Genomic DNA, 17,037 nt, shown 5'->3' with positions numbered 1-17,037 from the left:
AAAGGGTGGGTGGGACAGGTTTGCCGCACTCTCTTTCCGCTGCCTGCGCTTGATTTCTGCATGCTCTCGGCGATGAGACTCGAGGTGTTCAGTGCCCTCCCGGATGCACTTCCTCCACTTCGGGCAGTCTTTGGCCAGGGACTCCCAGGTGTCGGTGCGGATGTTGCACTTTATCAGGGAGGCTTTGAGGGTGTCCTTGTAACGATTCCTCTGCCCACCTTTGGCTCGTTTTCCATGAATGAGTTCCGAGTAGAGCGCTTGCTTTGGGAGTCTCGTGTCTGGCATGCGAACAATATGGCCTGCCCAGCGAAGCTGATCAAGTGTGGTCAGTGCTTCAATGCTGGGGATGTTGGCCTGGTCGAGAACGCTAACATTGGTGCGTCTGTCCTCCCAGGGGATTTGTAGAATCTTGCGGAGACATCATTAGTGGTATTTCTCCAGCGACTTGAGGTGTCTGCTGTACATGGTCCATGACTCTGAGCCATACAGGAGGATAGGTATTACTACAGCACTTGGTGGCAGATTTGAGGGCCTGGTCTTCAAACACTCTTTTCCTCAGGCAGCCGAAGGCTGCACTGGCGCACTGGAGGCAGTGTTGAATCTCGTCGTCATTGTCTGTTCATGTTGATAAGAGGCTCCCGAGGTAAGGGAAATGGTCCGCACCATGGATCTTGATGACTGAGGGGGGCACTTCTATGCGGCGAGGACAGGCTGGTGGAGGACCTTTGTCTTATGGATGTTTAGCATAAGGCCTATGCTTTCGTACGCCTTAGTAAATACGTTGACTATGACTTGGAGTTCAGCCTCTGTATGTGTGCACACGCAGGCGTTGTCCGCTTACTGTAGCTCGACGACAGAGGTTTGGGTGGTCTTGGACCTGGCCTTGAGATGCCGAAGGTTGAACAGGTTCCCACTGGTTCTGTAGTTTAGTTCCACTCCAGCGGGGAGCTTGTTGACTGTGAGGTGGAGCATGGCAGCAAGGAAGATTGAGAAGAGAGTTGGGGCGATGACGCAGTCATGTTTGACCCCGGTCCGGACGTGGATTGGATGCATTGGTAAGGATCACGGCCTGCATGTCGTCATGGAGCAGGCGAAGGATGGTGACGAACATTTGGGGCATCCGAAATGGAGGAGGATACTCCATAGACCTTCGCGGTTGACAGTGTCAAAGGCCTTTGTAAGGTTGGAGAAGACCATGTATAAGGGCCGGTGCTGTTCCCTGCATTTTTCCTGCAGCTGTCGCGCTGTAAAAATCATGTCCGTTGTGCCCCGTAGGAGATGGAATCAGCACTGTGACTCCGGGAGGAGCTCCTCAGCCACAGGGAGAAGACGATTGAGGAGGACTCTAGCGATGACTTTCCCAGTGGCTGATAACAGGAAGATTCCTCTGTAGTTGCTACAGTCAGACTTGTCCCCTTTTTTAAAGATGATCATGATCACTGCAACTCTGAGATCTCCTCCTTCCCGATGAGAGAGATGAGGTCATGTATTTGCGCCAACAGTGCATCTCCGCCATACTTCAGTACCTCAGCGGGGTTTCCATCCGCTCCGGTAGCCTTGTTGTTCTTAAGCTGTCTTATGGCTTTTTCTATCTCTCGCAGTGCTGGGGTTTTACTGCGGTGGTGGCGGGTAGCATGCTGCGGGATGGAGTTGAGAAGACTCGAGAGTCAAAGGCAGAGTCTCGATTGACAAGATCTTCGAAGTGCTCCTTCCAGCGGGCCCTGACTGCCTCGGTGGCTTACAAAGGCAGAGGGAAAAGACAGTACATGAGGGGAATTCACCTCCATGAACACAGCGAAGAATGTCAGAAACTTTTGGTGATGAGGCCTACTGCATGGCTCATCAATCGAGCAGGATTTCCTTCCCCCTGTTCCTGCCTGGACCACCTTCCCCACCAGATGCATGGCCCAGCAGGTTTCCTTGTTCTCCGCTAAATGCAACTCCAACTTCCCGGGTGGTGGCAGTTAGCTGGGGAAGCAACTGTCAGTACCCAAATGGAGGGGGGGAGGGTCTGGTAGCAGCCACATCTCTCTCCAGATAACCAGAAAGATTTACTTTCGGCCAAGGTCTTCAGTGGAAGGCATCATTCCAATATTTTAACCCTTTAAATCCCTCATCGGATTTTGGGTGCTGCAGTGGCATCACTCTTCTCCCCACTCTTCTAAATAGCATTGGCAGGCTCCCACTTCACAGCAAGGGTCCCACCGACCCAGGAAAATGGGACTGGGCTGAGGCAGACACAGAGGGAAGGGTGGAACTGCTGCCCTGCCCGAATCCTGCCCAAAAAGCAAAATCTAGGCTTGTCTTTTCACAAGCCAATCACCCGTTAATCATACAGTGGCACTGCCAGCAGTTTAAAAGACCAGGACTAGGATCCACTCAGCCTCTTAACTAAAGCAGATAGCATGGGAGCACAAAGCTATCCTTGTTTTGTGGGAGAGGAGAAAAAAATAAACAAAAGAAAAGTAATGCAACAGAAAGTAAAACATAAAGATAAATAAAAAAGCAAAGGGGGGAAATAATTATTTCAAATTCCTAAGTCTACACATTCATAAGTAGCTATCTAAAGCTTTGTCTTTGAAGGCAGACCCTGTAAAATTCTGAGTATATCACTCCCATATTAAAGGGGAATTGCTGACCTAGTTTTCCAGCTTTGTAAATATAGTTTCAATTAAATGATCAGTAGTGCAATGATGTCACTGCTTCACCAACTATGCTTTTAAAAATATATTATTTTCTTAAAGGTTGGGAAAATGGAGTGATAATGTACCAAGCCTTAAACTGGAGGGATAGACACTTCTTGTTGAGTGACAAAGAAATCTATGTATATTTATTTTACAAGTAATACACATGATAGCCATTTCATGTAGGTGCAATACTTCATCATTACTTTCCAGTCACACTTTGTTGATTGGTTCAAAGTAAAACAGAATTTGACATTTTCAGTATAAATCACGAGCTCCGATAACACATTATGTATTACATGGCATAACACACCTGCTGTAATAAAACAGCATATCCTCTAAGCAACACCTCAGGATATAGATATATTTAAAATAAAATCAAAATATCTCAATGGTTAATATTCATTTATAATCATTAGTTCAGATAAAAAGAGGAATTCCAATAAATGATTTCCCTGAATTACTAACAGCATTTTGTGTGAGTGCCAGTGACTGGGACACACGGCATACTGTGAGTAGCAAAGGCCTGTCCCTCTGAAGATTTTATCCACATATGTAGCCAGGACTTGTTGAACATGTACACTATACTCCTGCTGATAAATGTATTTTCTTACCAGGGTCCAGGTGTGTGAAAGTCCCAATAACAAAATCCATCGTGGAGATAGCCAGCAAGGCTAATAGCAGCAGTTGAAATCGAATGATCCATTTGACTCCTGCTAGATTAATTCCCAGTAATCCCATCAGCACAGCAATGGAAATGCCTCGGACTGCCCAGATGTTACTGAGGTCCAACAAGTCGGCAATGGATTCAGCAAAGCCAGTGATATACATAGCACCTGCAACACACTGCAAGAGAGCATTATTTTATCTTTTTCATCAGAAACACTTTTTATTAACATTGTTTAATGGCTTTATGATAAGCAGTAGTCTACTAAAACCAATGGCTTACCAATCCATGACCCATTTCATTCCTACTTATGAATGCACAAGTTTGAATTTCCAAAGTCAGGTGACTAGTTAGGCCTCAGCTGGAGTATTGTATTTAATTCTGGACACCACACTTTAGGAAGGATGTCAAGGCCTTAGCAAGGGTGCAGGAGAGATTTACTGGAATGATACCAGGGATGAGGGATTACAGTTGCTGCAGAAGCTGGGTTGTTCTCCTTAGAGCAGAGAAGGTTAAGAGGAGATTTGATATAAATGTTCAAGATCATGAATGGTTTTGATGGAGTAAATAAGGATAAACTATTTTCAGTGGCAGAAGGGTCAGTAACCACAGGACACAGATTTAAGGTGATTGGCAAAAGAACCAGTGGTGACTTGAGGAAACATTTTTTTACACAGCTGGTTGTGGTGATCTGCACTGCCTGATTCAATAATAACATTCAAAAGGGAACTGGATAAATACTTGAAGGGAAAAAATACAGGGCTATGGGTAAAGAGTAGAGGGATAAGATTAATTGGATAACTGTACCAAAGAGCCGGCACAGGCACGACGGACCGAAGTCCTCCTTTTGTGTTGTATCATTCTATGATTTTATGATTGCAAAGGATAGCACTCCTTCATAAGCAGCTCTATCAGCAGACATCCTTATTCAAGTAGAAGCGTTGAACAGACAGAACCTCACACTTCTCTCTGCCAATAATGCTTGTCTACAATCAGTCAACAGGAGGCATGATTCAAGTGGAATAAAACATAAGTTCAATCATTTTAAGTTTCTCCTCTGACTTGAACTGCCTTAATGCCACATCACATTCCCAGGTGGTGGCCAGTAAAGAAATGACAAACTCACCTGCTGCTGCAAGCCATAAGAATATGGGAATAGGAGTCGGCCATTTAGCCCCTCGAACCTGTTTCACCATTCAATTAGATCACGGCTGTCCTGTATTGAGCTTTTACTCATGAATAGGCTGAGTATTCCATTCTTCCCCAGTGTGCATTCTTTACTTATGTATGAAAGCTGCAAAGCGCATTGATGATTTGACAAATAATCTCAGAAAGACTAAGATTGTTTTACATGTTCCGCAAGATGACACTATGCACTAAACTTTCCTGTACAATCAATAGGTAACTTGGGAATGTAAAGATGGATGGTCACAACAGAAGATGAAAGAAGAAGTTTAATTGTTAGTTTATTTATTCCACACTTTGTTCCCAGCTGTCAGTTCTCAGCTATGGGTTATAGGTATAAATCACTAATGCAATGATTCCCACATGTTTCCAGCTAAAGTTGAATTACATTTCATTTACTTAAAAAAACAGACTTTTATTTAGATTAAAATATCAAATGGCTTTGTTCCTTTGATCTAATTAACATGATTGGTGACATAGAAATGTAGGCACAAAATGAAGACCTTGTATTTTTCTTTTTGAACAGAACAAAGTTTAGACAAATATTAAAACAAAACTTTGATAGGCAGGTAGCATTACGTGTACCTTCTAAAGCTGTTGTAGTGTAAGTAAACGTTTTATTTATTCATCCCGGGATGTGGGCGTCATTGGTAAGGCCAGCATTCATTGCACATCCCTAAATGCCTAAATGCCCTCGAGAAGGTGGTGGTGAGCTACCTTCTTGAACCACTGTACAGTCTGTGTGGTAACTTGTGGGTGGTCCAGCAGTTACTGTTGGATTTTTCAACCATGGTTTGAATCCCTGCACTGGCAGAACATTCCCGTGTGAGTAATCCCCTTGCACAAAGGACTTGCCAGAAGTGGACTTTAATGTGCCCAGCTGCTAAGTGGTTACTAGCATTGCTGGGAACTCAATAGCAAACCTGTGTAAATATCTAGATACAGAAGGGTCTGTACACTATTGAGACTGGGCCTTCACAGAGAAGTAGGCAGTTTAATTAAAGGCTGGCTATGGTAAACTTTGATCCAGATACATAATCTTCATATTATAATGTATCAATCATAAATTGCTGCTTCCTTTTATGCACATTTTTATTTCATACTTTAAAAAAAATCTTGTACCTCACTTCAATTTCTCCATTCTAACAATTCTCTCAGGCCAGAAGCAGAGTAATGTGGCTGAATTTAAATCCACAGTTGGTCTAGAAATGTTCCAGGCATGATCCCCAAATCCCAGGTTGATCGCTGCCACCATTTTGGAATATAGGGAGTCACTGCTACTGTGACAAATAAATGAAAGGTAGAGACACCATTCCCATAGAATTCAGTGATTTGATCATCAAATTCAATATGCACATTTTGCTTAGAATTGCCATAAAATCTCTAAATGGATGCAAACAGAATTCTAAACGGTTCATAAAAACCACAAGCTTGAAGTCTTGATTACCTGTCCAAATACATAGAGAAATCCAAAAGTTCCTCCAATTCGACCTCCCAGAACTGTAGAAAGCATGGAATATACTCCACCATTTCCAAGACTGCATCTCTCCCACACGCCAATTCCAGATAGAACTGTCACCAGAGCAACCAAGACAACCAGGGTCACCATAAACATTCCCAGTAGGACGCCGGTATTGCCCTGAGATTAAACAAACTACAATAATCAGTGATCTGATAACAATCAGAGCTCTCATGATAAACTGAACCTTACCTTGGCAATGGATATATATTAGCTTTGTCAAAATCAAACTAACGTTCATCTGGAACTACTGGAAAGTGTATCTATTTTTGTAATGGCAGCACATCTCTCTAGGTATATTTTGGAGTAAATAGAGCTTGTGGGAAATCAGACAAGTGGCAGCTTGGCAGCAGGGGGGTGGTAAATCCCCAGTTGCACAACTAGGGATGAGGCCACACTCTAGCATAAACCATTTAACCGTATAATCATATACAAACGTCATGTAAACAGACAAAGACGGTGGCAGTTATATAACTCATGGGTCAGGCGGTTTCTTATCAATATCCGATTTTCTGTACAATAATGAGATTTTCTATACTTGTTTACTTCAATGTATAAATGATTATGCTCCGCTCTGCTTAAACAAGAAGTCGGCTGCTGTGACTGTGTAGTCCACGGCGTCTCTCCCAGAGCGCTCAGTTTAATAAACCGTTTATGATTTGCAAAGCTCACTCCGTTTTTCGGTGAATAAGTTATTTCACTAACAGTACAGAATCATTGATTTGTAGACAAATAATTCTCCTCAAAGACAGCATGGAAAACCTAATCCAGTGGTCAGTCTGTGTAGAGAGGTAGTTGGCAGGTATGTGAATGCAGGTATCTAATTTATACAGATCAGCCATGATCTAATCGAATGGCAGAATAGGCTCGAGAAGCTGAATGTCCTACTCCTGTTCCTAATGTAAAAAATTTAGATTAATCATTGATATTTAAAAGTATTTCGATTAAGAGTCTAAAATGTGAGTTTTAAAAGTTCTCCCAAATTGTTGAAATAAGTTTAAAAGTTGATTAAAAGTCTAAAAATTAATTAAAATTTGGTTGGGAGTATAAGACGTTGGGTTGAACGCCGCCGCCTCAGTCCCTACGGCCGGTTCAACATCCCCGGAGTCCCTACGGCCAGTTCGACGTCCCCGGAGTCCCTACGGCCAGTTCGACGTCCCCGGAGTCCCTACGGTCGGTTCAACATCCCCGGAGTCCCTACGGCCAGTTCAACGTCCCCGGAGTCCCTTCGGCCGGTTCCATGTCCCCGGAGTCCCTACGGCCAGTTCGACGTCCCCGGAGTCCCTACGGTCGGTTCCATGTCCCCGGAGTCCCTACGGCCGGTTCGACGTCCCCGGAGTCCCTACGGCCGGTTCCATGTCCCCGGAGTCCCTACGGCCGGTTCGACGTCCCCGGAGTCCCTACGGCCAGTTCGAGGTCCCCGGAGTCCCTACGGCCAGTTCCATGTCCCCGGAGTCCCTAAGGCCGGTTCGACGTCCCCGGAGTCCCTACGGCCAGTTCGACGTCCCCGGAGTCCCTACGGCCGGTTCCATGTCCCCGGAGTCCCTACGGCCGGTTCGACGTCCCCGGAGTCCCTACGGCCGGTTCGACGTCCCCGGAGTCCCTACGGCCGGTTCCACGTCCCCGGAGTCCCTACGGCCAGTTCGACGTCCCCGGAGTCCCTACGGCCGGTTCGACGTCCCCGGAGTCCCTACGGCCGGTTCGACGTCCCCGGAGTCCCTACGGCCGGTTCGATATCCCCGGAGTCCCTACGGCCGGTTCGACGTCCCCGGAGTCCCTACGGCCGGTTCGACGTCCCCGGAGTCCCTACGGCCGGTTCGACGTCCCCGGAGTCCCTTCGGCCGGTTCCATGTCCCCGGAGTCCCTACGGCCGGTTCCTCGTCCCCGGAGTCCCTACGGCCAGTTCGACGTCCCCGGAGTCCCTACGGCCGGTTCGACGTCCCCGGAGTCCCTACGGCCGGTTCGACGTCCCCGGAGTCCCTACGGCCGGTTCGACGTCCCCGGAGTCCCTTCGGCCGGTTCCATGTCCCCGGAGTCCCTACGGCCGGTTCCATGTCCCCGGAGTCCCTACGGCCGGTTCGATATCCCCGGAGTCCCTACGGCCGGTTCGACGTCCCCGGAGTCCCTACGGCCGGTTCGACGTCCCCGGAGTCCCTACGGCCGGTTCGACGTCCCCGGAGTCCCTTCGGCCGGTTCCATGTCCCCGGAGTCCCTACGGCCGGTTCGACGTCCCCGGAGTCCCTACGGCCGGTTCGACGTCCCCGGAGTCCCTACGGCCGGTTCGACGTCCCCGGAGTCCCTACGGCCGGTTCGACGTCCCCGGAGTCCCTACGGCCGGTTCGACGTCCCCGGAGTCCCTGCGGCCGGTTCGACGTCCCCGGAGTCCCTACGGCCAGTTCGACGTCCCCGGAGTCCCTACGGCCGGTTCGATATCCCCGGAGTCCCTACGGCCGGTTCCATGTCCCCGGAGTCCCTACGGCCAGTTCGACGTCCCCGGAGTCCCTACGGCCGGTTCGACGTCACCGGAGTCCCTACGGCCGGTTCGACGTCACCGGAGTCCCTACGGCCGGTTCGACGTCACCGGAGTCCCTACGGCCGGTTCGACGTCCCCGGAGTCCCTACGGCCGGTTCGACGTCACCGGAGTCCCTACGGCCGGTTCGACGTCACCGGAGTCCCTACGGCCGGTTCGACGTCACCGGAGTCCCTACGGCCGGTTCGACGTCCCCGGAGTCCCTTCGGCCGGTTCCATGTCCCCGGAGTCCCTACGGCCAGTTCGACGTCCCCGGAGTCCCTTCAGCCGGTTCCATGTCCCCGGAGTCCCTACGACCAGTTCGACGTCCCCGGAGTCCCTACGGCCGGTTCGACGTCCCCGGAGTCCCTTCAGCCGGTTCCATGTCCCCGGAGTCCCTACGGCCGGTTCGATGTCCCCGGAGTCCCTTCGGCCGGTTCGACGTCCCCGGAGTCCCTTCGGCCGGTTCCATGTCCCCGGAGTCCCTACGGCCGGTTCGACGTCCCCGGAGTCCCTTCGGCCGGTTCCATGTCCCCGGAGTCCCTTCGGCCGGTTCGACGTCCCCGGAGTCCCTTCGGCCGGTTCCATGTCCCCGGAGTCCCTACGGCCGGTTCGACGTCCCCGGAGTCCCTTCGGCCGGTTCGACGTCCCCGGAGTCCCTTCGGCCGGTTCGACGTCTCCGGAGTCCCTACGGCCGGTTCGATATCCCCGGAGTCCCTTCGGCCGGTTCGACGTCCCCGGAGTCCCTACGGCCGGTTCGACGTCCCCGGAGTCCCTTCGGCCGGTTCCATGTCCCCGGAGTCCCTACGGCCAGTTCGACGTCCCCGGAGTCCCTACGGCCAGTTCGACGTCCCCGGAGTCCCTACGGCCGGTTCGACGTCCCCGGAGTCCCTACGGCCGGTTCGACGTCCCCGGAGTCCCTACGGCCGGTTCGACGTCCCCGGAGTCCCTTCGGCCGGTTCGACGTCCCCGGAGTCCCTTCAGCCGGTGTGACAGGGACAGGCGTGGGCAGGTGTCGAGTCCTTTCGGCCCGGGATGGGCTCCGCCGGTGCAGAGTCCTTTTTTTTCAGAGGCTGAACTCCAGGATATTGTCAATGTATTCACTGAGGCACATGAAAGCATGGGCCTTACGCTTAACATCCGTAAGGCAAAGGTCCTCTACCAGCCTGTCACCACCGCACAGCACTGCCCTCCAATCATCAAGATTCACAGCGCGGCCCTGGACAACGTGGACCATTTCCCATATCTCGGGAGCCTCTTATCAACAAAGGCAGACATTGATGCGGAGATTCAACATCGCCTCCAATGCGCCAGTGCAGCCTTCGGTCGTCTGAGGAAAAGAGTGTTTGAAGACCAGGCCCTCAAATCTACCACCAAGCTCATGGTCTACAGGGCTGTAGTAATACCCGCCCTCCTGTATGGATCCGAAGCATGGCCGATGTATAGAAGGCACCTCAAGTCGCTGGAGATATATCACCAACGATGTCTCCACAAAATCCTGCAAATCCCCTGGGAGGACAGGCACACCAACATCAGTGTCCTCGACCAGGCTAACATCCCCAGTATTGAAGCACTGACCACACTCGATCAGCTTCGCTGGGCAGGCCACATTGTTCGCATGCCAGATACGAGACTCACTAAGCAAGTGCTTTATGCGGAGCTCCTTCGTGGTAAATGAAGCCAAAGGAGGACAGTGGAAACGTTATAAGGACACCCTCAAAGCCTCCCTGGTAAAGTGCGACATCACCACTGACACCTTGGAGACCATGGCCGAAGACCGCCCGAGGTGGAGAAAGTGCATCCGGGAGTGCGTTGAGCTCTTCGAGTCTCAACGCAAAGAACGTGAAGAGGCCAAGCGCAGGCAGCGGAAGGAGCGCGCGGCAAACCAGCCCCACCCACCCCTTCCCTCGACGAATGTCTGTCCCACCTGTGACAGAGTCTGTGGCTCTCGTATCGGACTGTTCAGCCATCAAAGAATTCACTTTGGGAGTGGAAGCAAGTCTTCCTTGATTCCGAGAGGCTGCCTATGATGATGATGTTCCTAATGTACAGTGAGCAGTGTCAACTTTGACAGAAGAGCCCCAGAACACATGAGAACTGCATCCACAAGTAAATTGTCCATTTTTTGGTTCAGCAAATAAACAAAAATGTCTGGACTGTCCTTACTAGTTTTATTATTAGTACTGTAATAGGTGCGAAAAGATATTTATTCCTGTTTCTACAAATGCAGCAAATGTACATTACAAGAAATGTAGATATTTATACTCTGTTGTAATTTGATTCCTTGCACTTTGACAGCAAGTCAAGTGACAATAAGTCTTAACTACAAAGAGATTACATTGGGCTAGAAATTGCATACCGCCCTGTTTGGGCCGATAACTTTTCAGGGAGTGCAAAAATATCGCCAGGCAGTAAAGTTTTGATTCTTCTGGGAACTTCCACTTTAGCGCTCCAAGAGGGAAGTGGAGTGTTAAATAAAGCCCTATCACTTCCCTTAGAGCACTAAAGGGAGCGAGAGGAGCAGTATCGGCAGACCGCTGAGCAATGTTTGGGGCAGAGCTGCTGTCTTTGCAGGCTCCTTCCCTCCCTTAAAGGGAAGGGCCAATGCTGCAGTGAAGGAATCTTCAGGCTGTGACTGGTGGGGGACAGTTCTTGCGATACATGCACAGCAGCCCCAAGCACTCAGAGAGTGCAGGGCTGAGCAATCGTGGGGGAAATAGAAAGCAGGAATCACCAGAAAGGGAACATAAATTGATTTTGCCCTATTTGACCACCACTGCCTTTAAATATTGCCCCTCCCCCCCCCCCCCACCCCCCCACCCCCCCACCGCCCAAGCAGCCAGTAAAGGTGACAATGCATGGCGATGCTACAAGGGGCGGAAGCAAATATTACATCCGGGGCAGTAACGGGGCGCTGCGCAGCACATGACATCACGATCTACGGGGCGCAAGAGATCGACGCGGTAAGTCTTTGCACCAGCGCAAAACTGCCAGGGAAGTTCGCGCCGTTCGTAATTTTGCCGTGCCCAGTCGGTAACCCCTTAGCACCCCGTTACCGCCCCCAGCAGGTGCAAATGGGAGGTGCAAACCAGGCAAATTCCTCCCCCAACATTTCATCCAACAGTGGTCTCCTTTTCCTTTTATAAATATTTAGCCTTTCATAGAATCATAGAAAAATTACGACACAGAAGTGTCCATGCTAATCGAAAAAGAATTACCCAGCCAAATCCCACCTTCCAGCACTAGGTCTGTAGCCCTGTAGGTTATGGCTCTTTAAGTGTACATCCAAGTACCTTTTAAATGTAATGAGGGTTTCTGCCTCAACCACCATTTCAGGCAGTAAATTCCAGACTCCCACCACCCTCTGGGTGAAGAAATGTATCCTCATCTCCCCTCTAATCCTTCTACCAATGACTTTAAAACTATACCCGTCCCCCCACCCTACACCTGCCCCCCACCCCCACCCGCAGGTTATTGACCCCTCTGCTAAGGGAAATAGGTCCTTCCTGTCCACTTTATCAAGGTTCCTCATAATTTTATACACCTCAATTAGATTTCCCCTCAGCCTCCTTTATTCCAAGGAAAACAACCCCATCTATCCAATCTTTCCTCATAGCTAAAGTTTTCCAGTCCTGGCAACAACCTCCTCAATCTCCTCTGCACCCTTTCTAGTGCAACCACACCCTTCCTGTAATGTGGTGACCAGAACTGCACGTAGTACTCAAGCTGTGTCTGGTGGGGGACAGCTCCTGCGATACGCGCATAGAACATAAGAACATAAGAAATAGGAACAGGAGTTGGCCATACGGCCCCTCGAGCCTGCTCCGCCATTCAATAAAATCATGGCTGATCTGATCATGGACTCAGCTGCACTTCCCCGCCCACTCCTCATAACCCCTTATCCCCTTATCGTTTAAGAAACTATCTATTTCTGTCTTAAATTTATTCAATGTTCCAGCTTCCATAGCTCTCTGAGGCAGCGAATTCCACAGATTTACAATCCTCAGAGAAGAAATTCCTCCTCATCTCAGTTTTAAATGGGCGGTTCCTTATTCTAAGATCGTGCCCTCTAGTTCTAGTCTCCCCCATCAGTGGAAACATCCTCTCTGCATCCACCTTGTCAAGCCCCCTCATAATCTTATACCTCTCATTCTTCTGAATTCCAATGAGTAGAGGCCCAACCTACTCAACCTTTCCTCATAAGTCAACCCCCTCATCCCCGGAATCAACCTAGTGAACCTTCTCTGAACTGCCTCCAAAGCAAGTATATCCTTTCTTAAATATGGAAACCAAAACTGCACGCAGTATTCCAGGTGTGACCTCACCAATACCTTACATAGCTGTAGTAAGACTTCCCTGCTTTTATACTCCATCCCCTTTGCAATAAAGGCCAAGATAACATTGGCCTTCCTTATCACTTGCTGTACCTGCATACTATCCTTTTGTGTTTCATGCACAAGTAGCCCCAGGTCTCGCTGTACTGTGGCACTTTGCAATCTTTCTCCATTTAAATAATAACTTGCTATTTGATTTTTTTCTGCCAAAGTGCATGACCTCACACTTTCCAACATTATACTCCATCTGCCAGATTTTTTTCCCACTCACTTAGCCTGCCTTTGTCCTTTTGCAGATTTTTTGTGTCCTCCTCACACATTGCTTTTCCTCCCATCTTTATATCGTCAGCAAACTTGGCTACGTTACACTCAGTCCCTTCTTCCAAGTCGTTAATATAGATTGTAAATAGTTAGGGTCCCAGCACTGATCCCTGCAGCACCCCACTAGTTACTGGTTGCCAACCAGAGAATGAACCATTTATCCTGACTCTCTGTTCTCTGTTAGTCAGCCAATCCTCTATCCATGCTAATATATTACCCCCAACCCTGTGAAATTCTATCTAGTGCAGTAACCTTTTATGTGGCACCTTGTCAAATGCCTTCTGGAAGTCCAAATACACCACATCCACTAGTTCCCTTTATCCACCCTGTTCATTACAGCCTCAAAGATCTCCAGCAAATTTGTCAAACACGACTTCCCCTTCATTAATCCGTACTGATTCTGCCTGACCGAATTTTGCTTTTCCAAATGTCCTGCTACTGTTTCTAAGAGAGTGAAGGTCTGAGCAATCATGAGGGAAATAGAAGGCAGGAGTCACCAGAAAGGGGACAGAAATTGATTTTGCCCTATCTGACCACCGCTGCCTTTAAATATCACCCCACCCCACCCCCCCACTCCACGCCCCCCCACCCACCCCCACCCCACCCCGCCCCCCCAAGTAGCCAGTATTCTATGCCTCGGTAAATAAAGGAAAGCATTCCGTATGCCTTTTTAACTACATTATCGACCAGTCCTGCTACCTTTAAGGATCTGTGGACATACACTCCAAGGTCCCTCTGTTTCTCCATGCCTCTCAGTATCCTCCCATTTATTGTGTATTCCCTTGCATTGTTGCCCCTCCCCAAATGTATTATCTCACACTTTTCCAGATTGAATTCCATTTGCCACTTTTCTGTCCAACTAATATCTTCTTGCAATCTAGAGCTTTCCTCCTCACTGTCAACCACATAGGCAATCTTTGTAACATTTGAAAATTTCTTTATCATGGCCCCTGCATTGAAATTTAAATCATTAATATATACTACAAAAAGTAAGGGACCGAGTACTGAGCCCTGTGGAACCCCACTGGAAACAGCCTTCCAGTCACAAAAACTCCGCTCAACCATTAACCTTTGCTTCCTGCCACTGAGCCAATTTTGGATCCAATTTGCCACTCTCCCTTGGATCCAAAGCTTTTACTTTTTTGATCAGCCTACCATGTGGGACATTGTCAAAAGGCTTGCTAACATCCATGTAAACTACAACAAATGCATTGCCCTCATCGGCCCTCCTTGTTTCCTCCTCAAAGAACTCAATTAAGTTAGTCAGACACGATCTTCCCTTAACAAATCCACGCTGACTAACCTTGATTAAACTGTGTCTTTCTAAATGAAGGTTTATACTGTCCCTTAGAATTGATTCGAGTAGTTTGCCCATCACCGAGGTTAAACTTAACTGGCCTGTAATTGCTCGGTTTATCCCTTCCTCCCTTTTTAAACAATGGCACAACTTTAGCAGTTCTCCAATCCTCTGGCACCACTCCTGTAGGGAGGATTTAGTAGCCTGGTGTATATTTCTTCCGGTCCGTGCAATTTATCTACTTTCAAGGATGCGAAATCCCTTAAAAACCCCATTATAAAACATTTTTCTACGGCGTGAGTAGTCCAAAAGGAATGTGAATAATTGTGCTTGATTGGTGAGACAATCAGTAAAAATGTGGAGAGAGTGCAAAAAAGATTTACAAGGATGATACCAGAACTCTGACGTTATACCTATCAGGAAAGGATGAACAGGCTGGGTCTTGTTTCTCTTAAAAAGAGAAGGCTGAGGGGTGATTTAATAGAGGCTTTAAAATTCCGAAAGGTTTTGATATACAGAGAGAGAGAGAGTGCTTCCACTTGTGGGGAATAGCAAAACTAGAGGCTATCAATATAAGATAGTCACCAAGAATTCAAATAGGGAATTCAAAAGAAACCTCTTTAACCAGAGAGCAGTGAGACTGTGAAACTCACGACCACAGGCAGTGGACGAAGCGAATAGTATAGATGCATTTAAGGGGAAACTAGAGAAGCACATGAGGGAGAAGTGAATAGAGGGTTATACTGATAGAGTTAGATGAAGAAGGAGCTCGAGTGTAACATAAATGCCAGCATGGACTGGCTGGGCTGCATGGCCTATTTCTGTGCTGTATATTCTATTTAATTCTATGTTAACTCTTGCCTATTTCCATCATTTCTGTTTTTCAAGCACTTTTGATCACCCTGGTCATCTTCCTGTCTTCATATCTAATAGTAATACTGCTGCAAACCTTCAGTCATTTGTCTATGGTGCTATATCTTTCATTACTGGGGTAATTTGTTGAAGGAATATTTTAAAGCTCTTATTTCATGTAATACACCCTTATATTACTGACGCATAACCACTTCAGTGCATACCATAAAACACACACTCTGGACAATATTTATCCCTCAGCCATTTGGCCCAACAGGTCCATGCCGGTGTTTATGCTCCACAAAGCCCTCCTCCCATCCTTCTTCATAGAAACATAGAAACATAGAAAATAGGTGCAGGAGTAGGCCATTCGGCCCTTTAAGCCTGCACCACCATTCAATAAGATCATGGCTGATCATTAACCTCAGTACCCCTTTCCTGCTTTCTCTCCATACCTCTTGACCCCTTTAGCCATAAGTGCCACATCTAACTACCTCTTGAATATATCCAATGAACTGGCATCAACAACTCTCTGCGGTAGGGAATTCCACAGGTTAACAACTCTCTGAGTGAAGAAGTTTCTCCTCATCTCAGTCCTAAATGGCTTACTCCTTATCCTTAGACTGTGTCCCCTGGTTCTGGACTTCCCCAACATCGGAGTGAGTGAGTGAGTGAGTGTGAGTGAGTGGGAGAGTGAGTGAGTGGGAGAGTGAGTGAGTGAGTGAGTGGGTGGGTGGGTGAGTTAGTGAGTGAATGAGTGGGGTGAGTGAGTGAGTGAGTGGGTGAGTGAGCGAGTGTCTAACTCTATCAACATATCCTTCTATTCCTTTGACCCTCATGTGTTTATCTAGCTTCCCCTTAAATGCATCTATGCTATTCACCGTAACTATTCCTTGTGGTAGCATGTTCCACATTTTAACCACTCTCTGGGTAGAGACGTTTCTCCTGAAATCCCAATTGGATTTATTAATGACTATCTTATATTTATGGGCCCTAATACAGGTCTTGCCCACAAATGGAAACATCTTCTCTACGTCTACCTATCAAATCCTTTCTTAATCTTAGACCTCTATCAGGTTACCCCTCAGTCTCCTCTTTTCCAGAGAAAAGTGCCCCACAGCCTGTTCAATCTTTCTGTCTGTCTGTCAGACATAAATACAGCTCAAGTTCATGGTTTAATCTTGAGCACAATTTCATAGAAATTTGTGTTCATATCATATGTCAGGAATTTTGGTAATAGGAAGATGATTTAAGAAATTATTATTAAAATTTATTGCAGTTCATCTGGCTAATGCTCAGTAAAGCAATGGGAAGGATGTCACACTGTACTAAGTGCATACCAAAGAGCCATGGTCATAGTATCTGAATAATGCACAGATTTATTTAAACTATGAAAACAAACCAAAATGTTTAATTCCAAGACTACTAAAGCCACGGACTTTAATTCTGCATACAACAGAAAGTAGAGAGGATGAGAGTCAACCATTCAAATGTCTTGCCCTTTCATTAAAAACTACATGGAAAATTCATGGAATATTGGATGTAAAAAATGAACCATCCATCCCCATTATTACATTAACAGGAGAGATGCCAGATATATTGAAGATTTTCACTAACATCCCCCTTCTTCATATTTAGTGAAGGTCAGAAAACGATGCTAAAGATTCA

General features: G+C 47.7%; 1 protein-coding gene across 8 annotated transcripts in view; it reads right to left on the bottom strand.

The window, feature by feature from the left end:
• Nucleotides 1–17,037, bottom strand: part of slc12a8 (solute carrier family 12 member 8) — a 250,883-nt gene that overhangs the window by 153,035 nt on the left and 80,811 nt on the right. For all 8 annotated transcript variants that reach the window (XR_011592652.1, XM_070875493.1, XM_070875494.1 and 5 more), the window contains exons 5-6: nucleotides 5,984–6,175; nucleotides 3,299–3,530 (exon numbers count right to left, since the gene is read on the bottom strand). Coding sequence is in view for 7 of the 8 variants with exons in the window: in XM_070875493.1 (XP_070731594.1) it covers nucleotides 3,299–3,530; nucleotides 5,984–6,175 (424 nt within the window). In the remaining variant the exon portion in view is untranslated. The remainder of the gene's footprint in view (nucleotides 1–3,298; nucleotides 3,531–5,983; nucleotides 6,176–17,037) is intronic.

This window comes from Pristiophorus japonicus, chromosome 3, assembly GCF_044704955.1.
Source record: "Pristiophorus japonicus isolate sPriJap1 chromosome 3, sPriJap1.hap1, whole genome shotgun sequence".
Taxonomy (NCBI): Eukaryota; Metazoa; Chordata; class Chondrichthyes; family Pristiophoridae; genus Pristiophorus; species Pristiophorus japonicus.
Note: the sequence above shows the minus strand (reverse complement) of the source record. Positions and strands in the feature narration are given on the sequence as shown.